General features: G+C 50.7%; 1 protein-coding gene across 1 annotated transcript; it reads left to right on the top strand.

The window, feature by feature from the left end:
* Positions 1 to 3,693: 3,693 nt before the first annotated feature.
* On the top strand, positions 3,694 to 14,134 carry LOC140132330 (pentraxin fusion protein-like). Its single transcript, XM_072150980.1, has 4 exons — positions 3,694 to 3,760; positions 6,330 to 6,394; positions 10,927 to 11,218; positions 13,806 to 14,134. Coding segments are annotated over exons 1-4 (522 nt in total). The 5' UTR covers positions 3,694 to 3,758; the 3' UTR covers positions 13,969 to 14,134.
* Positions 14,135 to 27,139: the final 13,005 nt, after the last annotated feature.

Here is a 27,139-nt window from a genome sequence, read left to right as displayed (position 1 = left end):
TCCGTTCTACAGATACAGACCCCTATGAGGAAGGTGCCCCCCACCACCCAGAGACATCGGCAACCTCCGTTCTCCACATACAGACCCCTATGAGGAAGGTGCCCCCCACCACCTAGAGACATCAGCATCCTCCAATCTCCAGATACAGACCCCTATGAGGAAGGTGCCCCCCACTACCCAGAGACATCGGCATCCTACGTTCTCCAGATACAGACACCTATGAGGAAGGTGCCCCCCACCACCCAGAGACATCGGCATCCTCCAATCTCCCGATACAGACCCCTATGAGGAAGGTGCCCCCCACCACCCAGAGACATCGGCATCCTCCGTTCTACAGATACAGACCGCTATGAGGAAGGTGCCCCCCACCACCTAGAGACATCAGCATCCTCCAATCTCCAGATAAAGACCGCTATGAGGAAGGTGCCCCCCACAGAGAGACATCGGCATCCTCCAATCTCCAGATACAGACCCCTATGAGGAAGGTGCCCCCCACTACCCAGAGACATCGGCATCCTACGTTCTCCAGATACAGACACCTATGAGGAAGGTGCTCCCCACCACCCAGAGACATCGGCATCCTCCAATCTCCAGATACAGACCCCTATGAGGAAGGTGCCCCCCACCACCCAGAGACATCGGCATCCTCCGTTCTACAGATACAGACCCCTATGAGGAAGGTGCCCCCCACCACCCAGAGACATCGGCAACCTCCGTTCTCCAGATACAGACACCTATGAGGAAGGTGCCCCCCACCACCCAGAGACATCGGCATCCTCCAATCTCCAGATACAGACCCCTATGAGGAAGGTGCCCCACACTACCCAGAGACATCGGCATCCTCCGTTCTACAGATACAGACCCCTATGAGGAAGGTGCCCCCCACCACCCAGAGACATCGGCAACCTCCGTTCTCCACATACAGACCCCTATGAGGAAGGTGCCTCCCACCACCTAGAGACATCAGCATCCTACAATCTCCAGATACAGACCGACCCCTATGAGGAAGGTGCCCCCCACTACCCAGAGACATCGGCATCCTACGTTCTCCATATACAGACACCTATGAGGAAGGTGCCCCCCACCACCCAGAGACATCGGCATCCTCCAATCTCCCGATACAGACCCCTATGAGGAAGGTGCCCCCCACCACCCAGAGACATCGGCATCCTCCGTTCTACAGATACAGACCCCTATGAGGAAGGTGCCCCCCACCACCCAGAGACATCGGCAACCTCCAATCTCCAGATACAGACCGCTATGAGGAAGGTGCCCCCCACCACCTAGAGACATCAGCATCCTCCAATCTCCAGATACAGACCGCTATGAGGAAGGCGCCCCCCACAGAGAGACATCGGCATCCTCCAATCTCCAGATACAGACACCTATGAGGAAGGTGCCCCCCACAGAGAGACATCGGCATCCTCCAATCTCCAGATACAGACCCCTACAAGAAAGGTGCGCCCCCCACCACCCAGAGACATCGGCATCCTCCAATCTCCAGGTACAGACCCCTATGAGGAAGGTGCCCCCCACTACCCAGAGACATCACCATCCTCCAATCTCCAGATACAGACCCCTATGAGGAAGGTGCCCCCCACCACCCAGAGACATCGGCATCCTCCATTCTCCAGATACAGACCCCTATGAGGAAGGTGCCCCCCATCACCCAGAGACATCGGCATCCTCCATTCTCCAGATACAGACCCCTATGAGGAAGGTGCCCCCCATCACCCAGAGACATTGGCATCCTCAATCTCCAGATACAGACCCCTATGGGGAAGGTGCCCCCCACTACCCAGAGACATCAGCATCCTCCAATCTCCAGATACAGACCCCTATGAGGAAGGTGCCCCCCACCACCCAGAGACATTGGCATCCTCCGTTCTCCAGATATAGACCCCTATGAGGAAGGTGCCCCCCACCACCCAGAGACATCGGCATTCTCCAATCTCCAGATACAGACCCCTATGAACAAGGTGCCTCCCACCACCCAGAGACATCAGCATCCTCCAATCTCCAGATACAGACCCCTATGAGGAAGTGCCCCCCACCACCCAGAGACATCGGCATCCTCCGTTCTATAGATACAGACCCCTATGAGGAAGGTGCCCCCCACCACACAGAGACATCGGCATCCTCCAATCTCCAGATACAGACCCCTATGGGGAAGGTGCCCCCCACCACCCAGAGACATCAGCATCCTCCCATCTCCAGATACAGACCGCTATGAGGAAGTTGACCCCAACACCCAGAGAAACTGGCATCCTCCGTTCTCCAGATACAGACCCCTATGAGGAAGGTGCCCACCACCACCCAGAGACATCGGCATCCTCCGTTCTCCAGTTACAGACCCCTACAGGGAAGGTGCGCCCCCCACCACCCAGAGACATTGGCATCCTCCGTTCTCCAGATACAGTCCCCTATGAGGAAGGTGCGCCCCCCACTACCCAGAGACATCGGCATCCTCCGTTCTCCAGATACAGACACCTATGAGGAAGGTGCCCCCCACCACCCAGAGACATCGGCATCCTCCAATCTCCAGATACAGACCCCTATGAGGAAGGTGCCCCCCACCACCCAGAGACATCGGCATCCTCCGTTCTACAGATACAGACCCCTATGGGGAAGGTGCCCCCCACTACCCAGAGACATCAGCATCCTCCATTCTCCAGATACAGACCCCTATGGGGAAGATGCCCCCCACTACCCAGAGACATTGGCATCCTCCAATCTCCAGATACAGACCGCTATGAGGAAGGTGGTCCCCACTACCCAGAGACATCGGCATCCTCCAATCTCCAGATACAGACCGCTATGAGGAAGGTGCCCCCCACTACCCAGAGACATCAGCATCCTCCATTCTCCAGATACAGACCCCTATGAGGAAGGTGCCCCCAACCACCCAGAGACATCAGCATCCTCCAATCTCCAGATACAGACCGCTATGAGGAAGGTGGTCCCCACTACCCAGAGACATCAGCATCCTCCAATCTCCAGATACAGACCCCTATGAGGAAGGCGCCCCCCACCACCCAGAGACATCGGCATCCTCCAATCTCCAGAGACAGACCCCTATGAGGAAGGCGCCCCCCACCACCCAGAGACATCGGCATCCTCCAATCTCCAGATACAGACCCCTATGAGGAAGGCGCCCCCCACCACCCAGAGACATTGGCATCCTCCAATCTCCAGAGACAGACCCCTATGAGGAAGGCGCCCCCCACCACCCAGAGACATCACCATCCTCCAATCTCCAGATACAGACCCCTATGAGGAAGGTGCCCCCCACCACCCAGAGACATCGGCATCCTCCAATCTCCAGAGACAGACCCCTATGAGAAAGGTGCCCCCCACCACCCAGAGACATCGGCATCCTCCAATCTCCAGATACAGACCCCTATGAGGAAGGTGCCACCCACTACCCAGAGACATCGGCATCCTCCAATCTCCAGATACAGACCCCTATGAGGAAGGTGCCCCCCACCACCCAGAGACATCGGGATCCTCCAATCTCCAGATACAGACCCCTATGAGGAAGGTGCCCCCCACCCACACCAGAGTCCGTGGCCTCCTCCAATCTCCAGACCTCATGGAGACTCCACTTTAATGCCACGTGTCACCACCAAGGAGGAGGCCACGATGACCCGACAAGAACAAAGACTGATCCAAGAGGGAGGAGAAGACTGGAGCGCAATAATGTATAAATATACAGAAGCCGACCCGACCCAGTCACAGAGGAGCACAGAACCGCAATCATGTAAGTACAACCCGTATTACTCTCTGTTATCAGCCATTACATCCCGGGGAGAGGAGACTGTACAGGGGGATACAATCTATTACTCTCTGTTATCAGCCATTACATCCCGGGGAGAGGAGACTGTACAGGGGGGATACAATCTATTACTCTCTGTTATCAGCCATTACACCCCGGGGAGAGGAGACTGTACAGGGGGGATACAATCTATTACTCTCTGTTATCAGCCATTACATCCCGGGGAGAGGAGACTGTACAGGGGGGATACAATCTATTACTCTCTGTTATCAGCCATTACACCCCGGTGAGAGGAGACTGTACAGGGGGGATACAATCTATTACTCTCTGTTATCAGCCATTACACCCCGGGAAGAGGAGACTGTACAGGGGGGGGATACAATCTATTACTCTCTGTTATCAGCCATTACATCCCGGGGAGAGGAGACTGTACAGGGGGGATACAATCTATTACTCTCTGTTATCAGCCATTACATCCCGGGGAGAGGAGACTGTACAGGGGGATACAATCTATTACTCTCTGTTATCAGCCATTACATCCCAGGGAGAGGAGACTGTACAGGGGGGGATACAATCTATTACTCTCTGTTATCAGCCATTACATCCCGGGGAGAGGAGACTGTACAGGGGGATACAATCTATTACTCTCTGTTATCAGCCATTACATCCCAGGGAGAGGAGACTGTACAGGGGGGATACAATCTATTACTCTCTGTTATCAGCCATTACACCCCGGGGAGAGGAGACTGTACAGGGGGATACAATCTATTACTCTCTGTTATCAGCCATTACATCCCGGGGAGAGGAGACTGTACAGGGGGGGGGATACAATCTATTACTCTCTGTTATCAGCCATTACATCCCGGGGAGAGGAGACTGTACAGGGGGGGATACAATCTATTACTCTCTGTTATCAGCCATTACATCCCGGGGAGAGGACACTGTACAGGGGGATACAATCTATTACTCTCTGTTATCAGCCATTACACCCCGGGGAGAGGAGACTGTACAGGGGGGGGATACAATCTATTACTCTCTGTTATCAGCCATTACATCCCAGGGAGAGGAGACTGTACAGGGGGGGATACAATCTATTACTCTCTGTTATCAGCCATTACATCCCGGGGAGAGGAGACTGTACAGGGCGATACAATCTATTACTCTCTGTTATCAGCCATTACATCCCAGGGAGAGGAGACTGTACAGGGGGGATACAATCTATTACTCTCTGTTATCAGCCATTACACCCCGGGGAGAGGAGACTGTACAGGGGGGGATACAATCTATTACTCTCTGTTATCAGCCATTACACCCCGGGGAGAGGAGACTGTACAGGGGGGGATACAATCTATTACTCTCTGTTATCAGCCATTACACCCCGGGGAGAGGAGACTGTACAGGGGGGGGATACAATCTATTACTCTCTGTTATCAGCCATTACATCCCGGGGAGAGGAGACTGTACAGGGGGGATACAATCTATTACTCTCTGTTATCAGCCATTACATCCCGGGGAGAGGAGACTGTACAGGGGGATACAATCTATTACTCTCTGTTATCAGCCATTACATCCCAGGGAGAGGAGACTGTACAGGGGGGGATACAATCTATTACTCTCTGTTATCAGCCATTACACCCCGGGGAGAGGAGACTGTACAGGGGGGGATACAATCTATTACTCTCTGTTATCAGCCATTACATCCCGGGGAGATGAGACTGTACAGGGGGGATACAATCTATTACTCTCTGTTATCAGCCATTACATCCCGGGGAGAGGAGACTGTACAGGAGGATACAATCTATTACTCTCTGTTATCAGCCATTACATCCCGGGGAGATGAGACTGTACAGGGGGGATACAATCTATTACTCTCTGTTATCAGCCATTACATCCCGGGGAGAGGAGACTATACAGGGGGGGATACAATCTATTACTCTCTGTTATCAGCCATTACATCCCGGGGAGAGGAGACTGTACAGGGAGGGATACAATCTATTACTCTCTGTTATCAGCCATTACATCCCGGGGAGAGGAGACTGTACAGGGGGGGATACAATCTATTACTCTCTGTTATTAGCCATTACACCCCGGGGAGAGGAGACTGTACAGGGGGGATACAATCTATTACTCTCTGTTATCAGCCATTACACCCCGGGGAGAGGAGACTGTACAGGGGATACAATCTATTACTCTCTGTTATCAGCCATTACACCCCGGGGAGAGGAGACTGTACAGGGGAATACAATCTATTACTCTCTGTTATCAGCCATTTTATTGTTTGGGGTATAGAAGTTGTATATTGTGAACCCCCACATGGCGACACATGAATTTGTTATTTACCCGTATTTATATATATTGAGGCAGTTTCCTCCCTCCTGTACAGGGGGCGGCAGATGACTGAATCCTGGGGTACAGTTATCCATTATTTGGCTCCCCATGTATGTGCATTTTCTTGCCTTGTTGGACTCAGAGCGGCCACGGCTCAGAATTGGCGCAGTCTCAGTGACGTATTCTTTGTGTGTCTAAGTTCCTCCCAATCTTCTTCTTCCCCCAGGATTGATCCGACCGGTCTTGTGCAAATCTTGCTCTTGGAACAGGTTGTTCACAAAATCCCTCCAGGTGAGAGCAATCTGTAATATATATATAATTATACACGGGAGATCCTGGGAATATGAGGACAAGATCTCTGGATCCTCTCAGATAATGTCACCTCCATTGCAGAACATGTGATGGATGTACGGGGTCTCCCGGCCACTAGAACAGGGTCTTACACAATCACCAAAGTATCACCATAAAACCTGACGGTGATAATTAGGCCGTGTTCACACCACATGTTAGCATATACAGTGACACATAGTGGCAGGCAGATGTATAGCGGTTTCCTATGTCTGGACACTGCACCTCCCGTGGTCTCTCCATCCTGTGGCCTCCGCCTGAGCAACGCATGCGCTAAGCAGAGGTAGTGGACGGCTATGGGGAGTATATTTCCTGCAGGTCCCAGCAGTCACCACTCAGTAGGGAGAGCACAGGACCTCAGCCCCGGCCACAGGACCTCAGCCCCGGCCACAGGACATGACTGGAGCCCAGAGATTATACTGACATCTCCTGCAGGTCCAAGCAGTCACCACTCAGTAGGGAGAGCACAGGACCTCGGCCCCAGCCGCAGGACCTCACTAGTCTCTCACACGGCTCCGCTGGGATCTGCTCCGCTCTTCTTCCAGTCTCTTCCTCACTTCTGTGGGTTTTCTTTCAGGTTTGGATCAGGACTCTGGGCTGTGGCCTTTCTATTGTTTTGATGTTTTCTGTTTTAAGGAACAGCTGTACCCGTTTTGCTTGTCCGGGGTCATTGTCCTGCACGTTGTTGAAGAAGGTTCTGATACTTGTAGTCCCACTGTCATGTATCTGTATGTGAGGTCCAACTCCTGCTGAAGAAATCATTCCCCAAACCCTGACACTTCCTCCACCGCCTGTCACTGACTTCTCTACACACTTTGGGTTCAGTCTTTCCCCAGTTTGTCCACAAACATAATGGCCCAGATTTATTAAAGTCCCTGCGCCAGTTTTTTCTTTTCATTGCAGATGCAGCATCACCCGCCGGGGCCTAGCTTTTTTTCGATGGCTGGAGGCAGCCAAGGTCCTGATTACCTGGATGACTGGCTAGCACACATTGATAGTCACGGTGCTTGGTATCAGGAGCAGAGGCCTCGTCCACAGCCTGGCGTGGCTCCTGCAGGTGATGTGTGCAAGAAAATGGAGGGAGCGGCTGAACGCATAGGGAAGATAGGGATCCCTGGTGCAGCCCCAATGTGTAGATAGGGATCCCTGGTCACCCTGGAGCCTGCTTGGAAAAGACTGGGGCTGGAAGGTGGATAACACAGCCTCCAGATGGTCCAAGCATGCTTCATGTCCGGAAGGGCAGAATAAAGTGCACTTGGTAAAGTGCCTAAACTATAATGGTAGTATACACCTGGGGGGGTGTCAGACAAGCTGCCCTCAGTCCTGGTTACTAAGGCCGGGGTTGGTAAATTACATATCACAAGAATGATACAGTTGGTAGCTAATCTCTTAAACCAACCATTTTCTTAGGTAAGGCGGTGTGATCCTGTAATCCACTCCTCGCACCAAAGCCTGAAATGTGTCCAAAGACACGTCACCTAGGTGGCATCATCATACACACATATGAAATACAATGCAGAGTATACCGTATACCTGCCGTCTTGCGGTCTTACCCCAGGGTGCGATGTCGAGGTGTCGAGGTGTTTACAGAGGCCACACAAATACGAAGATTCCGTTTGAGGTGCAAGCCTGTGGTCAGGGTTCACACAATGAAAGAGAAAGACAGTCCGTTACAGTATTTCCACCGCTGCAAAGCCTAGTAAAAAGTTAGTGCAATAGCCAGATATAGTAAACATGGCCATATGTGCAATAATCACATTGGCTCTACATGGCACAAGGGGTACACGGCACAAGGGGTACACGGCACAAGGGATACATGGCACAAGGGGTACATGGCACAAGGGGTACACGGCACAAGGGGTACATGGCACAAGGGGTACACGGCACAAGGGGTACATGGCACAAGGGGTACACGGCACAAGGGGTACACGGCACAAGGGATACATGGCACAAGGGGTACATGGCACAAGGGGTACACGGCACAAGGGGTACATGGCACAAGGGGTACACGGCACAAGGGGTACATGGCACAAGGGGTACACGGCACAAGGGATACATGGCACAAGGGGTACACGGCACAAGGGATACATGGCACAAGGGGTACACGGCACAAGGGATACATGGCACAAGGGGTACACGGCACAAGGGGTACATGGCACAAGGGGTACATGGCACAAGGGGTACATGGCTTGTAAAACATTACATAACATTACATAACACGTATTACTTGTATAATAATAACAAAATGTCCTTTTTAGAGTCCATTCTCTGGATACAGTCGTTGAGCAAGGAAAAGGTTGCCGTCTGGATCCACATCATGGAAATAAGGCAACAAAAAGAATAGGGGCACAGTCCTTAGTAGAGGTAGTTGCACCTGCTTTCAGCAGAGTTGGGAGCTTTTAAGCACAACAGGGGAGAAGTCCAGCAATGTCTCTGGCTTTAAATAAATAGGTAGGATGCTGAGAGTCCCAGGAATGTCTCTGGCTTCATAGCAATGATAGGGATTATAGGCTCATCCCAACTGGGAAAAAAAAATCATACCAGCATAGTCATATTAACAATGTGAAAGTACCTTTTAAGAGCTAAATCTCTAGTGCTGGGAAATCTGGTACCCCTGCAGGTATGCAGGAGCCTTTCCTTTGGTCTGACTCTGAGATCTGCGGAGAACCTTCCGCATGGATTCCTCAGACTCCTTGCTGTCGTCCACACCATCAGGAACTGGGACTATGGCTTCAGCAACCTCAGAGTCCGCAATGGCAGCAGGCTCTGGCATGGGATCGTCCTCCAGGGGCAGCAACACTGGTGACTGCAACGGAGGAGACAGCCTCTCAGGGCAAGAATTTTCTGGAGTGGAGACAAGCACACAGAACAGAGGAACAGTCACAAGATGAATAAAGCTGGGGGTCTCTGATCAGGGAGGGTCCCAGGGACTGGATACTGGGACAGGAGCTCTTGACAGAGAGGTGAAGGAACAAAAACACCTCTTGAGTTGGTTCCTGTGCACCCGGAGAACTGGATGGACTCCTCTTGAAATCTCGTAGTTTTCAGGGGAGAGACTGTCCCTAGCTAGGTATGGCTCATGCTCACAGCGTGGAACAGCAACCACGAATTTGGTGTAATGGTCATGGATGGTCATAGCATAGACTTGACCGGACCGATTTGGCTCCAATTTCATGTGATCTAGGGCCACAATTTCCAGGTGTCTATCTCATGATGGGGTGTAATAGGGCCCTTTGAGCGTGTCGTTCTCCTCGAGAAATGGCACCTGACGGGCAATCTCAACACCAAGCACCAATGTCATGCTTCATATTCAACCAGTAGAACCGCCTCCTGAAGGTAGCCTCAGTCTTTTTTGTGCCAAGTGTCCAGACTGGTCGTGGTGAATGTCCAGTCCAATGTGGCATCCTGGGGATCACAATCAAATAAGGTCAGTCATAGCTGACGGGCTCTAGAGTTCTCCTCTTCAGTGGTTGTAGAGTCTTCCTCTGGCATTGCAGTTGGGACAATTCTCCATCAGCCTGACGCCAGTGGATCCTCTCAGGCTCTTGCCCACTGGAATGGCAGTCCATTACTACTCTTTCGGCCTGCAGACTCAACCAGAGCAGGGCATGGAGCAGGGGTCACCTCAGAGGGTAAAGGAAAACTCTCAGGGCATCTTGCTGGACGAAGCGGGCATGAAAGGAGGGCATCTCAACGTCTTCCCACTGGACATGTGTGGAAGGACCAGTTCCCTGAGGCATCCGCATTGTCATTTATCTTACCACCCAGTACTTAACGATGAAGTTGAAAATAGCCAGGCTGGTGGCCCACCGCTGCTCAAGTGCCCCGAGCCGGGCAGTATTCAAATGCACCAAGGGGTTGTTGTCAGTAAAGATGGTGAAGAAGGAAGCTGCTAGATAGTCACGGCCCAGACTAATGCCAGGAACTACAATTTTGTTCCAGCTCCCTGAGGGGGAGACTGGCATAGGCTATGACCCTTTTGGTGCCATTTTAGAGCTGGGATAGCACAGCCACTATGCCCTGTTTGCTGGCATTGGTGTAGAGTAGGAAAGGCAGATTGTAGTCTGGATATCCTAACACCGGAACTGTCCAGTATAAATGTGTGTGTATCTGCATGTAATATGTATATTCAGGGCTATGGGGCCCTGTCTCTCCTAGTTACACCCCTGTGTTTGTCTTTTGGGGGTCACTAGGCGTCTTTGAGGACTTGAATAAGTTTGTGATGATGTAAAGATGGAATTTTCTAGAAATCACAGACTTGGAACAACTCTCTTGCTGTGGCTGATAATGTCCCCCCTTAATCCGGACGACCTACTGCTGAAGGGTTCAGTCACTTTGGGACGGCACAACATTCATACAAAGTCAGAGACCCCTGGAAAGTTCAGCATCAGTCACATGGGGTTTATAGATAATGAAGGAAATTATCACCAGGTGTAGATTATCACCAAAAAGCTCTTCTCTTCTTGTTTCCTCAGGCAACATAAATCTTGCAAGGACTGGAATCGCCACCCAGGACTCTGACTATACGGCTTCTGCGGTGCCTAGTGAGGCTCGTTTAGCCATAGATGGAAACAGAAATTCTGATTTCAACCAGAAATCCTGCAGTCACACCGGCGGTAATGAACCTGCGTGGTGGAGGCTGGAACTAAAAAAAAAATCCAAGATATCAGTTGTTGTCATCGCAATCAGAAGTGACTGTTGTATGGATCGGTTTAAGGGCGCTGAGCTCCGAATTGGGAACTCTCAAGACGCCACTGTCAACCCAATGTAAGTGGTCAGATTATCAAATTAGGCAGATGCTCAATAGAGAAGTGGGAGGGCAGAGGATGGGAGAGAAGTGGCAAGGAAGAGGACGGGAGAGAAGTGGGAGGGCAGAGGACGGGAGAGAAGTGGGAGGGCAAAGGACGGGAGAGAAGTGGGAGGGCAGAGGACAGGAGAGAAGTGGGAGGACAGAAGACGGGAGAGAAGTGGGAGGACAGAAGACAGGAGAGAAGTGGGAGGGCAGGGGAAGGGAGAGAAGTGGCAAGGAAGAGGACGGGAGAGAAGTGGGAGGACAGAGGATGGGAGAGAAGTGGGAGGGCAGAGGACGGGAGAGAAGTGACAAGGAAGAGGACGGGAGAGAAGTGGGAGGACAGAGGATGGGAGAGAAGTGGGAGGGAAGAGGACGGGAGAGAAGTGGGAAGGCAGAGGACGGGAGAGAAGTGGGAGGGCAGAGGATGGGAGAGAAGTGGGAGGGCAGAGGAAGGGAGAGAAGTGGGAGGGCAGAGGAAGGGAGAGATGTGGGAAGGCAGAGGACGGGAGAGAAGTGGGAGGGCAGAGGACGGGAGAGAAGTGGGAGGGCAGAGGACGGGAGAGAAGTGGGAGGGCAGAGGAAGGGAGAGAAGTGGGAGGGCAGAGGAAGGGAGAGACATGGGAAGGCAGAGGACGGGAGAGAAGTGGGAGGGCAGAGGACAGGAGAGAAGTGGGAGGGCAGAGGACGGGAGAGAAGTGGGAGGGCAGAGGACAGGAGAGAAGTGGGAGGGCTGAGGACCGGAGAGAAGTGGGAAGGCAGAGGACGGGAGAGAAGTGGGATGGAAGAGGACGGGAGAAAAGTGGGAAGGAAGAGGATGGGAGTGAAGTGGGAGGGCAGAGGACAGGAGAGAAGTGGGAGGGCAGAGGACGGGAGAGAAGTGGGAGGGCAGAGGACAGGAGAGAAGTGGGAGGGCTGAGGACCGGAGAGAAGTGGGAAGGCAGAGGACGGGAGAGAAGTGGGATGGAAGAGGACGGGAGAGAAGTGGGAAGGAAGAGGATGGGAGTGAAGTGGGAGGACAGAGGACAGGAGAGAAGTGGGAGGGCAGGGGAAGGGAGAGAAGTGGGAGGGCAGAGGATGAGAGAGAAGTGGCAAGGAAGAGGACGGGAGAGAAGTGGGAATGAAGAGGACGGGAGAGAAGTGGGAGGGCAGAGGAAGGGAGAGAAGTGGGAAGGCAGAGGACAGGAGAGAAGTGGGAGGGCTGAGAACAGGAGAGAAGTGGGATGGCAGAGGATGGGAGAGAAGTGGGGGCAGAGGACGGGAGAGAAGTGGGAGGGCAGGGGAAGGGAGAGAAGTGGGAGGGCAGAGGATGAGAGAAAAGTGGCAAGGAAGAGGACAGGAGAGAAGTGGGAATGAAGAGGACGGGAGAGAAGTGGGAGGACAGAGGACAGGAGAGAAGTGGGAGGGCAGAGGATGAGAGAGAAGTGGAAAGGAAGAGGACAGGAGAGAAGTGGGTATGAAGAGGACGGGAGAGAAGTGGGAGGACACAGGACGGGAGAGAAGTGGGAGGGCAGAGGATGAGAGAGAAGTAGCATGGAAGAGGACGGGAGAGAAGTGGGAATGAAGAGGACGGGAGAGAAGTGGGAGGACAGAGGATGGGAGAGAAGTGGGAGGGCAGAGGAAGGGAGAGAAGTGGGAGGGCAGAGGACGGGAGAGAAGTGGGAAGGAAGAGGACGGGAGAGAAGTGGGAGGGCAGAGGAAGGGAGAGAAGTGGGAGGGCAGAGGACGGGAGAGAAGTGGGAAGGAAGAGGATGGGAGAGAAGTGGGAGGGCAGAGGACGGGAGAGAAGTGGGAGGGCAGAGGATGGGAGAGAAGTGGGAGGGCAGGGGACGGGAGAGAAGTGGGAGGGCAGAGGACGGGAGAGAAGTGGGAGGGCAGAGGACGGGAGAGAAGTGGGAGGGCAGCGGACGGGAGAGAAGTGGGAGAACAGAGGACGGGAGAGAAGTGGGAGGCCAGGGGACGGGAGAAAAGTGGGAGGGCAGGGGACGGGAGAAAAGTGGGAGGGCAGGGGACGGGAGAGAAGTGGGAGGGCAGAGGACAGGAGAGAAGTGGGAGGGCAGAAGACGGGAGAGAAGTGGGAGAACAGAGGACGGGAGAGAAGTGGGAGGGCAGGGGACGGGAGAGAAGTGGGAGAACAGAGGACGGGAGAGAAGTGGGAGGGCAGCAGATGGGAGAGAAGTGGGAGGACAGGGGAAGGGAGAGAAGTGGGAGAGCAGAGGTTGGGAGAGAAGTGGGGAGACAGAGATGTGGGGGCAGAGGATGGGAGAAAAGTGGGAGGGCAGCAGATGGGAGAGAAGTGGGGAGGGGGCAGAAGATGGGAGAGAAGTGGGGAGGGGGCAGAAGATGGGAGAGAAGAGGGGAAACAGAGATGTGGGGGCAGAAGATGGAAGAGAAGAGGAGCAAAAGGCAGGAGAGAAGTGGAGGGCAGAGGAAGGGTGAAAATTGAGAGGTTAGAGGATAGGGAATAAGTTTGGGGGGTTCAGAGGACGGGAGAGAAGCGGTGGGGCAGAGCACTAGAGGAATATGCAGTCAGTTACAAACGTTTTTTTCCTTCTCCTCTGCTAGATGCGGTAAAGTCTCCGCTGTTAAAGGTTCAAACTACTTATTCTGCTGTGACGGGATGGAGGGCAAGTACATCAGTGTGGTGATCCCTGACCGCCATGAGTTCCTGTCCTTGTGCGAGGTCGAGGTCTATGCAAAACCGATTGAAGGGACACATTGTAAATAGATGCCTGGTTCCAGGAGATGATCACATACATCAGACCTGTCCTGCATCTGGTTATCTACCATAGTGAACTTTACAATGTATAAACAAGGATATAAGGAATGGAAGGACCATGTTCTCCACCAATAATTTTGTGCTCAAAACTCAAAAATAAAAGTCTTCTCATTGCTCCGTTTCTTCATTTTTCAAATTGTCTACCAGTCTGTTAGTCTGTCAGAGAGAGGTGGGGTACCGCCAATGAGACGGAAAGTGAGGGGCTCATGGGAAGATTGAGAAAATTCCTGCAGAACAGTGATGGCAAACCTTTTGGAGACAGAGGGGCACATTTACTAAGGGTCTGTCGGATGCATTTTCGTTGGGTTTCCCCGACTTTTTACCGTTTTGCCCTGAATTGCCCAGGATTTTTGGCGCACATGATTGGATTGTGGCGCATCCGCGCCGGCTTGAAGGCGACAAAAATTGGGGGCGTGGACGTCGGACAACCCGACGGATTCGGACAAACCGCATAATTTAAAAATGAAATTGTGTCGCAAGATCAGCATTCACATGCACCGGAAAGAAGAAGGTTAACCCCGGGGACCTGAGCGGGGAAGGGACACATGCAACGCAGAGCAGGGATCGCGACGGGACGGGTAAATAAATGTGCCCCAGAGTGTCCAAGCTATGACCAAAGCCCACTTATATGTCACAAAGTTATTGATCCCTGCTGTATCACAGGTTTTAAACGTATTGGCGTCCCGAGTTCACCAATACAAAAGAAAGATGATGGAGAAACTTGGCTTGTGGCTTCCATCCAGGTTCTCCTGAAGAGGAAGAATCAGGGGACCCAGCAGGAGCTCCAATGACAATCCATCTCTATCCACACCTTCTCGCTCCTCCTGTTTGTGTCCTGGAAGCCAAGGATGTGGCTTTAAAATAGCGCTGAGCATGGCGGGTCCTGGGCTATACTGGATCAGAGGAGAAAGCCTTGAGTCTTATCTAGCAAACTCGGTGGTGGGGGGAAGGCCTGGGTGCCACTTCTGGTTCCCGTGCCATAGGTTCGCCACCACTGCTCTAGAAGATCCCTCCCTGTAGATAGAAGAAGATATGGAGGTCTTATATTCCAAGATACAGGGAATGGCTTCATGGTTAAGCAGATCTATGGTCCTTACCTTCAGGCCTCCAGTGAACCAATCCTTGACTTACTTGTTGATCTCTTAGCCTGCCTGCCTTAGCCATGGACCACGCCCCACTGGTCATGGTCCATGGCTGATGGTTTAGAGGAGGCCTGTGTTAGTAAAATTGGCAAACTCGGGACACACGAGGAGACCAATAGGTCAAACACACAGTTCTTTATTTTCGGAATCCAGGAGTGGCTGGAAATGAAACAGTGGCTTGATCCACAGGAACAGGAGGCTGCAATATAGATGAGGGATCTCCCTGGGGCACTCCTGGTGTTGTGTGGTAATGGATCCCCAGCTAGATGATGGAGGAGAGGCCAGTGATGTTAGCGGCAGCCAGGGATCACACACGGCAATGGAAATCTTTACAAATTTACAGTTTCTTTATTGGCAGCCACAGGCCAATAAATCTTACAGCTGTTCACCACAGATGTTCACAGGGGTTAACTCTTTCAGTGCAGTATGGCAGCACATGGCTAGTTAGATTAATGCTGGAGTATCTGGAGTAGTGCTCCCATGGCAATGCGCAGTATGGCAGCACATGGTTAGTCAGATTAATGTTGGAGGGTTTGGAGCAGCGCTCCCACAGCACATGGATATTCAGATTAATGTTGGAGGGTCCGGAGCAGCGCTCCCACAGAACATGGTTAGTCAGATTAATGTTGGAGGGTCCGGAGCAGCGCTCCCACAGCACATGGATAGTCAGATTAATGTTGGAGGGTCCGGAGCAGGGTCATTGCGGGGTCCTCATCCCAATGTCAGAGATCAAAAAGCGTGGATTAATGTCTGACTGGGTCCTCAACCATATTAGACAATTATTACAAAAAAGGCCTGAAGGTGGCCTCACTAAGACCCATTGGTCAAACTGAAAGAAGCTATATTGTTAGGCTTAGAGGTTATGGATCCTCTGAACCACTGCGGACGATGGCACAAGCCACTACCTGGGACCGGAGTCTAAGTGGTACCCGGTTTTCACCAGAGCCCGCCGCAAAGCGGGTTAGACAAGCTGCGACGTGGTACCACCAGGTCCTTCCTCAGGTGTGCCGTGTCCGCAGTGGCAGCCAAGGTTGAGGTACAGAAACGGCAGGCAACCTCGTAGTCCGGGACAGGCAGGAGGTCAGGACAGGCAGCACAGGATCGGAGTCAGAGACGTAGCAACAGGTCAGGGCAGGCGGCAAAGGAGCGATGTCAGAAACGGAACCAGGGTCACAACGGGAATTCAGAAGAAGAGCACAAGGCATCAGAAAAGCTTTCTCTAGGGCGCTAGGCACGAAGATCCGGCAGGGGCTTGCAGGAAGAGGCAGGCTTAAATAGATTCTGCAAAATGGCCAGCGCCAATTAATGGCGCGCTGGCCCTTTAAATTTAGAGAAGTGACCGCGTGCGTGCCCTAGCATTTGGGGCCGCGCGCGCACGGCGGAAGGGAGCGAGCCGGGAGCCGGGGAAGGTAAGCAGCACTGGCCGCGCGCTGGCGGGGGCAGAGAAGCACGGGTGAGCCCGCGACCCGCGATATGGGTCGCGGGACTACCCGTGACATATATATAAAACCTTTAATAATAACTTTATTTTTGTATATTTAAAAGAAATTGCGAAAATACCACTGCACACAAGAGAGAGTAGAGAGTAGTACAGAGAGTAGAGCCAAGGATGAACTGTATATAAGGGTAATGTAGGTATGTCCTGAGTGTTGTGTATTGTGCTGGTTAGTTGTTCGTTTGTAGTTTGTTAGTTGGACAGTGATTTATTGTTTCCATCCAGTGTGTCCTTTTGCTGAAAGTATTATTTTACGATGTGTCACTACCATGACTTGAATAGTGAACACTGGATGATTTGGACACTAGGGGGCAGATTTACTTACCCGGTCCTGTGGCGATCCAGCGGCGCCTTCTCCATCCTATCCTGGGTGCAGGTAAGTGTGTGTCAAGCAACAATTTTTTTTTTAAATACCATGGCCGATGTGCCACAATCCGATCGCGTGCGCCAAAAACCTGGGGCAATTCGCCACAAACCGGTAATTTTTGGGAAACCCGACGAAAAAGAGCTCTTAGTAAATGACCCCCTAGGTGTCACTGGTGAGTATTTACTCGTAGTTATAAAGATTGTCACACTTTGCCCCGACACCCCTGAGGACGCCACTGATGTGGTGAAACTTGTCGGGGGGGGGGGCTGTAGTGTTTTTATTTAGCAGTCAGAGAAACAATTGAATCAACTTACAAGCTAGCTCAGTACTATAGGCAGAAAAACGAGTGTATGTGGATGCATGAATTGCTGGCGTGTGCCTGCAATTCACACGAATGCCCCCTAGTGTCCAAATCATCCAGTGTTCCCTATTCAAGTCATGGTAGTGACACATCGTAAAATAATACTTTCAGCAAAAGGACACACTGGGGGATATTTATCAGGACCTCTGCGCACCGCCAGTGACGCAGAGGCCCTGAAATAATCGCAAATGCTAGCTTATTGCTAGCTTTTGCGATTATTTTCCCCAATCCGCCACCTTCACGCCAGTGGGGCGTGAAGGGGGGGCGCGGCGACTTTTCATACGTGAAAAGTCGCCGGCTGCGTTTTTTCTACGCCAGGCCCTGTCTGGCGTAGGATAAACGCTGCGCAACTGGCAGCCCGATACATCAAGAGGCAGAAGCCTCTTCATGTATCGGGCTGCGAATTTGCAGCAGCGGGGCTATCATACGCTGGCGCACGAGTGCCAGCGTATGATAAATATCCCCCACTGGATGGAAATAATAGGGCAGATTTACTGACCCGGCCCCTTCGCGATCCGGCGGCGCGTTCTCTGCGGTGGATTCGGGTCCGGCCGGGATTCATTAAGGTAGTTCCTCCGCCGTCCACCAGGTGGCGCTGCTGCGCTGAAGAGCATCGGAGCGCACTCAAGTTCACCAGTCTATTCCTAGTGAAGGTAAGTGCAAGCTCCACGACACTTTTCTTTTTTTAAATGCGGCGGTTTTTCCGAATCCGTCAGGTTTTTGTTCGGCCATGCCCCCTGGATTCCGTCGCGTGCGCGCCGGCACCGATGCGCCACAATGCGATCGCGTGCGCCAAAATCCCGGGGCAATTAAGGGAGAATCGGCGCAAATCGGAAATATTCGGGAAACCGCGAATCGGGCCCTTAGTAAGTGACCCCCATTAAATCACTGTCCAACTGACAAACTACAAACGAACAACTAACCAGCACAATACACAACACTCAGGGCATACCTATATTACCCTTATATACAGTTCATCCTTAGCTCTACTCTCTATAGATTTTTAAATCTCTTGTGTGCAGTGGTATTTTCGCAATTTCTTTTAAATATACAAAAATAAAGTTATTTGATTTTATATATACATACTCCTCCCAATGTGGCACAGGGTTAGTCAGATTAATGTTGGAGGGTCCGGAGCAGGGTCATTGTGCGGTCCTCATCCCAATGTGGCACAGGGTTAGTCAGATTAATGTTGGAGGGTCCGGAGCAGGGTCATTGCGCGGTCCTCCTCCCAATGTGGCCCAGGGTTAGTCAGATTAATGTTGGAGGGTCCGGAGCAGGGTCATTGTGCGGTCCTCATCCCAATGTGGCCCAGGGTTAGTCAGATTGATGTTGGAGGGTCCGGAGCAGGGTCATTGTGCGGTCCTCATCCCAATGTGGCACAGGGTTAGTCAGATTAATGTTGGAGGGTCCGGAGCAGGGTCGTTGTGCGGTCCTCCTCCCAACGTGGCACAGGGTTAGTCAGAATAATGTTGGAGGGTCCGGAGCAGGGTCATTATGCGGTCCTCCTCCCAATGTGGCCCAGGGTTAGTCAGATTAATGTTGGAGGGTCTGGAGCAGGGTCATTATGCGGTCCTCCTCCCAATGTGGCCCAGGGTTAGTCAGATTAACGTTGGAGGGTCCGGAGCAGGGTCATTGTGCGGTCCTCATCCCAATGTGGCACAGGGTTAGGCAACACATTTCAATGTGACACAATTCTTTATGTCGCTATAAGGTTCAGGGATCAAAATCCTGTTCTTAGGCTTCTCCAGACAGAATGGCGTTGATCCTGTTCGTGACGCTAAAGATGAGCTCTAGCGCCCCTTCCCCTCGGCCGAGGTTCTCTTCAAACGGGCACGAGGGACCGCCACATACAGCACTCAGTAAAGAGGGAAAGGACTGGGGGAATTGTTTGTGGCGTCAGTCAGGATAATCGCTGACCCTTGAGGAAGCGACGGCGAAACGTACGTCGGGGTGCTGCGGTGGTGGTCATAGTGAGTCGTCTTGGTAGAGTGGTAGGCCTTTGTACATGTAATGCCCTTTTGGTTTTTGGGCGCAATGACTATTGGGTCTGGACACTCTAATGGAGACATGTACTGTACTCTGTATATTTAACTCTATACCTACTGTGGTTTAATTGTGTTACTATTTACCACCACCGCTTATGAGTGCTTGTTGTTGTGTATTTTAGTGATGTTTTTAATTGTATTGTCCTTTTTGGTACCTTGTGAGAATAAAAATTGATTATTGGATGTCATTGTTTCATGTATTGTGATTTTTTGGTGAATATGGTCCTGATTACTATTGTTGGTATTGTGTTTCGTTTTTAGTATATGGACACGTTACTTATGTAGTGGTTATTCTTTTTTTGGTATTGATTAATCGCTGACCCGGGGCCCTGGAAGATCGGTGTTGTAGGTCAGCAGGATGTTTAACCGTTCCCGACTAGAGCTGGCTCCTGGGGGGTGGATAGAGGAGTAGGTCTCCTGCCTTCTGGTGATGGAGGCGCCAATAGAATCAACCATTAAACTTGTGCTTGCACCTAAGTTACCTTCCTCCTCCATGTGCTCCTCACAGGCCCCGCACTCTGTCTGCCTCCGCTTGGCTCCTCAGAACTCTCCTGCCTGTGTCCTCTAGGTCATCTTGCTTCTGACTGACCCGTATCTCCTCCCTTCTTCCTCCTATAATCCTCTTGTGCTGCTCTGGTTATTTTGGTAGTCGGCCTCTTCTTTATTAAAGGGAACCTGTCAGCAGGGACCTCATTTTCACTAAAGACAGGTTATTACACCTGCAGAGCACATCTGCCTCTTCTCAGCATTTGCTTTACAATATAATTGTGTGTTATAGCTTACCTTTCACCCTGACAGAATCCTCTGTGTAGTCCCAGGGGTTGGGCTTTGGTTTGGCTGCATTTCAAAAAAACACCATGTTACTCGTCTGTGCTGCAGACTCCTCAGATCTCAGCCCCCACCTCTGTGCTCCTGTACAGCTCCTCCCTCTCCTAAGCTGTGACCTCTGTGAAGCAGGACAGCGCCTTTCTTTAGTGAAAACCTGTATTTAGTTAACCATATAACTATGAAAGGTGCATACACAGTACATTGCCATTGCTGTAGGAGAATTTACACAAAGTGGAGGGTACTACATAACCTGAGTGAAGTTACCCCCCCCCCAACCTTGTTCAAATATATCAAAATTGGTGACAAATGTTTGTGCTGGTTTGTGCAGCAGAAACTTTTGTTTGTGCCGCCAATGTATACAAGATATTAATAAACATTGTGCTACGTTTGTGCTGCTCAAATTTTTGCTTGTACTGCTTTTGTTTTGAAGATATTAACAAAATTGGAATGGTCAAATGGTCACCCCCCCACCCACACACATTAACTGAGTCAAACAAAACTGGTGTCAAAATTGTGTGCAGCAAAAACGTAGCACAAAAATTTTGTTTGATTTGAACAAGGTGGGGGGGGGGGGCAGTAAAGAGCCAGCATTTCCCTGTTCCCTAGTAAATAGCCAGCCCCCGGTCCCCAGTAAGTAGCAATCAGCTCCCTGTCCCCCAGTCTATAGCCAGCCCCCTGTCCCCCAGTATATAGCCAGAGCTCCCTGACCCCCAGTATATAGCAAGCCAGCCCAGGCCCTGTAGTATATAGCCAGCAGCCCCCTGCCCCCAGCATATAGCCAGCCTCCTGTCACCCAGTATATAGCCAGCCCCCTGTCCCACAGTATATAGCCAGCCGCCTGACCCCCAGTATATAGCCAGCCCCCTGTCCCACAGTATATAGCCAGCCGCCTGACCCCCAGTATATAGCCAGCCCCCTGTCCCCCAGTATATAGCCAGCCCCCTGTCCCCAGTAAGTAGCAATCAGCTCCCTGTCCCCCAGTATATAGCCAGCCCCCTGTCCCCCAGTATATAGCCAGTAGCTTCCTGACCCCCAGTATATAGCAAGCCAGCCCAGGCCCTGTAGTATATAGCCAGCAGCCCCCTGCCCCAGCATATAGCCAGCCTCCTGTCACCCAGTATATAGCCAGCCCCCTGTCCCACAGTATATAGCTAGACCATGTCTCACAGTATATAGCTAGCCTCCTGACCCCCAGTATATAGCCAGCCCCCTGTCCCACAGTATATAGCCAGCCGCCTGACCCCCAGTATATAGCCAGCCCCCTGTCCCACAGTATATAGCTAGACCATGTCTCACAGTATATAGCTAGCCTCCTGACCCCCAGTATATAGCCAGCCCTCTGTCCCACAGTATATAGCCAGCCGCCTGACCCCCAGTATATAGCTAGCCTCCTGACCCCCAGTATATAGCCAGCCCCCTGTCCCACAGTATATAGCTAGACCATGTCTCACAGTATATAGCTAGCCTCCTGACCCCCAGTATACAGCCAGCCCCCTATCCCACAGTATTTATAGCTAGCCCCTCCATGCCCCCATGCCAAAAATGGGGAAATAATTGCAATTATTGCCACAAAATTGGCGTAGAAGTCCTGATAAATCCCCCCCCCCCCCCCCCCCCCTTGAGGTTAGTAAGACTGAAACTAACAGCAGTAATAAGCCTCCACACTGTGAAAGCCTCCACACTCGTCCACAGAAAAAATTGTTTGGTCTGAAGCCCCCTTAAAGATGGTGGCCCTGGGCGATTGCCCAGTTTGCCCTCCCTTAACGCCAGCCCTGGCTGTTGGGTGCTGCAGCACTGCCATATTGTGGTCCCCGATGTCATCATCCTGGGGTCACCAATGCATCGCCCTGACAGCTGGAGCCTTCACATGGCTTGGACAGAAGACTATTGCCCTTCTCTATTACAGGCTGATGGACGTCCAGGATATTCAGAATACTGCAGGATAATGGATGAGAGACCCCCGAGACCCCATAGGAGATTAAAAAGTAGAAAATAAAAATTATAATCTCTCCCGTGCCCTCACATACATCATATATACCCCTCACACCACAACTGACCACACTGTACCCCTACATATATCATATATACCCCTCACACCACAACTGACCACACTGTTCTCCATCATATATCATATATACCCCTCACACCACAACTGACCACACTGTGCCCCACATATATCATATATACCCATCACACCATAACTGACCACACTGTGCCCCACATATATTATATATACCCATCACACCATAACTGACCACACTGTACCCCCACATATATCATATATACCCCTCACACCACAACTGACCCCATTGTACCCCCACATATATCATATATACCCCTCAAACTACAACTGACTACACTGTGCCCCACATATATCATATATACCCCTCACACCACAACTGACCACACTGTGCCCCCACATATATCATATATACCAGCGATGGCGAACCTATGGCACGCGTGCCACAGACGGCACGCGAAGCCGTTTCTGTTGGCACGCGTACCGTCGCCAGTAAGCCTCTGCCCGCTGCCCGTAAAAATTTGGTCTATGCGAGCGGCGGAACTACGCGCCGCTCCATAGACAGAACCGCAGTGTTTTTGCGCATGCGCGGTAACTTGGGAAGCGCTGAAAGTTTCAGTCGCTCCCATAGAAACCGCGCATGCGCATTAATTATCCCGGGCCGCTCCGCTCTGCTCTGCTCCCTCCCTGTCCGCTCTACTCTGTCCCGGTCCGCTCCGCACTGCTTTGCTCCCTCTGTCCCGTTCCGTAGCCCCCCTCTCCTCCGCTCCATAGCCCCCCTCTCTACCTCTCCGTAGCCCCCCTCTCTACCGCTCCGTAGCCCCCCTCTCCTCCGCTCCGTGGCCCCCCTCTCCTCCGCTCCGTGGCCCCCCTCTCCTCCGCTCCGTGGCCCCCCTCTCCTCCGCTCCATAGCCCCCTCTCCTCCGCTCCATAGCCCCCTCTCCTCCGCTCCGTAGCCCCCCTCTCCTCCGCTCCAGGTGGGAGTGGAGAATGCATACAGTGTAACCTGCATGCATTCCTGGAGAACCTTCCTGTAGAATAAAAGAAAATAAAGTAAGTTTATCTGTGTATATGTATGTAATATGTATATGTATGTAATGAGTATATGTATGTGTATATGTATGTAATATGTATATGTATGTAATGAGTATATGTATGTGTATATGTATAATATGTATATGTATGTAATGAGTATATGTATGTGTATATGTATGTAATGTGTATATGTATGTGTATATGTATGTGATGTGTATATGTATGTGATGTGCATATGTGGGTGTATATGTATGTGATGTGTATATGTATGTGATGTGCATATGTGGGTGTATATGTATGTGATGTGTATATGTAGGTGTTTATATGTGTATACATATATATATATAATATATATATATATATATATATATATATATATATTCTGTATGTATTTTATACTACATGGCGATAAGCTGTATGCATTTTATCATACATGGCGGCATTCTGTATGCATTTTATACTACATGGCAAATTCTGTATGCATTTTATACTACATGGCGGCATTCTGTATGCATTTTATACTACATGGCAAATTCTGTATGCATTTTATACTACATGGCGACATTCTGTATGCATTTTATACTACATGGCGACATTCTGTATGCATTTTATACTACTTGGCGGCATTCTGTATGCATTTTATACTACATGGCGACATTCTGTATGCATTTTATACTACATGGCGACATTCTGTATGCATTTTATACTACTTGGCGGCATTCTGTATGCATTTTATACTACATGGCGACAAGCTTTATGCATTTTATACTACATGGCGACAAGCTGTATGTATTTTATACTATATTACGTATATGGGGGGGGGGCGTCTCTCTATGGCTTGTTTTCTCAATTAAAACCTTGTTATTCTAGTTAAATTTTTGTGTTGGCACTTCACTTCAAGTCAGAAGGGTTTGGGTTGCATTTTGGGCACCTGGCCTCTAAAAGGTTCGCCATCACTGATATATACCCTTCACACCACAACTGACCACACTGTGCCCACATATATATCATATATACCCTTCACACCACAACTGACCACACTGTGCCCACATATATCATATATACCCCTCACACCACAACTGCCCACACTGTGCCCCCACATATATCATATATACCCCTCACACCACAACTGACCACACTGTGCCCCCACATATATCATATATACCCCTCACTCCACAACTGACCACACTGTGCCCCCACATATATCATATATACCCCTCACACCACAACTGACGACACTGTGCCCCCACATATATCATATACACCCCTCAATCTACAACTGACCACACTGTGCCCCACATATACCATATATACCCCTCACATCACAACTGACCACACTGTGCTCCCACATATATCATATATAACCCTCACACCACAACTGATCACACTGTGCTCCCACATATATCATATATACCCCTCACACCACAACTGACCACACTGTGCCCCCACATATATCATATATACCCCTCACACCACAACTGACCACACTGTGCTCCACATATATAATATATACCCCTCACACCACAACTGACCACACTGTGCTCCATCATATATCATATATACCCCTCACACAACTGACCACACTGTGCCCCATATATCATATAAACCCATCACACCATAACTGACCACACTGTGCCCCCACATATATCATATATACCCCTCACACAACTGACCACACTGTGCCCCCACATATTTCATATACACCCCACACACCACAAGTGACCACACTGCACCCCTACATATATCATAAATACCCCTCACACCACAACTGACCACATTGTACCCCCACATATATCATATATACCACTCACACAACTGACCACACTGTGCCCCCACATATTTCATATACACCCCACAACTGACCACACTGCACCCCTACATATATCATATATACCCCTCACACCACAACTGACCACATTGTACCCCCACATATATCATATATACCACTCACACCACAACTGACCACACTGTGCCTCACACATATCATATATACCCCTCACACCACAACTGACCACACTGTGCCCCCACATATATCATATATACCCTTCACACCACAACTGACCACACTGTGCCCCCACATATATCATATACACCCCTCACACCACAACTGTCTACACTGCCCCCACATATATCATATATACCCCCCACACCACAACTGACCACACTGTGCCCCCATATATATCATATATACCCTTCACACCACAACTGACCACACTGTGCCCCCACATATATCATATATACCCCTCACACCACAATTGACCACACTGTGCCCCCATATATCATATATACCCCTCACACCACAACTGACCACACTGTGCCCCCACATATATCATATATACCCCTCACACCACAACTGACCACACTGTGCTCTATCATATATCAAATATACCCCACACACCACAACTGACCACACTGTGCTCCATCATATATCATATATACCCCTCACACCACAACTGACCACACTGTGCCCCCACATATATCATATATTCCCTTCACACCACAACTGACCACACTGTGCCCCCATATATATCATATATACCCTTCACACCACAACTGACCACACTGTGCCCCCACATATATCATATATACCCCTCACACCACAACTGACCACACTGTGCCCCCATATATCATATATACCCCTCACACCACAACTGACCACACTGTGCCCCCACATATATCATATATACCCCTCACACCACAACTGACCACACTGTGCTCTATCATATATCAAATATACCCCACACACCACAACTGACCACACTGTGCTCCATCATATATCATATATAGCCCTCACACCACAGCTGAACACACTGTAACCACTTATATCATATATACCCCTTACACCACAACTGACCACACTGTGCCCCCACATATATCATATATACCTCTCACACCACAACTGACCACACTGTACCCCCACATATATCATATATACCCCTCATACCACAACTGACCACACTGTGCCCCCACATATATCATATATACCCATCACACCATAACTGACCACACTGTACCCCCACATACATCATATATATAGCCCCTCACACCACAACTGTCCACACTGTGCCCCCCACATATATCATATACACTCCTCACACCACAACTGTCCACACTGTACCCCACATGTATCAAATATACCCCTCACACCACAACTGACCACACTGTACCCCCACATATATCATATATACCCCTCACACCACAACTGACCACACTATGCCCCCACATATATCATATATACCCCTCACACCACAACTGACCACACTGTACCCCCACATATATCATATATACACCTCACACCACAACTGACCACACTGTGCCCCCACATATATCATATATACCTCTCACACCACAACTGACCACACTGTACCCCCACATATATCATATATACCCCTCATACCACAACTGACCACACTGTGCCCCCACATATATCATCTATACCCCTCACACCACAACTGACCACACTGTGCTCCACATATATCATATATACCCCTCACACCACAACTGACCACACTGTGCTCCACATATATCATATATATCCCTCACACCACAACTGACCACACTGTGCCCCCACATATATCATATATACCCCTCACACCACAACTGACCACACTGTGCCCCCACATATATCATATATACCGCTCATACCACAACTGTCCACACTGTACCCCCACATATATCATATATACCCCTCACACCACATCTGACCACACTGTAACCACATATATCATATATACCCCTTACACCACAACTGACCACACTGTACCCCCACATATATCATATATACCCCTCATACCACAACTGACCACACTGTGCCCCCACATATA

Source organism: Engystomops pustulosus, chromosome 5, assembly GCF_040894005.1.
Source record: "Engystomops pustulosus chromosome 5, aEngPut4.maternal, whole genome shotgun sequence".
Lineage (NCBI taxonomy): Eukaryota > Metazoa > Chordata > Amphibia > Anura > Leptodactylidae > Engystomops > Engystomops pustulosus.
Note: the sequence above shows the minus strand (reverse complement) of the source record. Positions and strands in the feature narration are given on the sequence as shown.

Coding starts and splice junctions, on each gene's coding strand:
- LOC140132330 (XM_072150980.1), top strand. Junction 6,395..10,926: donor TGTTCACAAAATCCCTCCAG/GTGAGAGCAATC, acceptor TTGTTTCCTCAG/GCAACATAAATCTTGCAAGG. Junction 11,219..13,805: donor GACGCCACTGTCAACCCAAT/GTAAGTGGTCAG, acceptor CTCCTCTGCTAG/ATGCGGTAAAGTCTCCGCTG.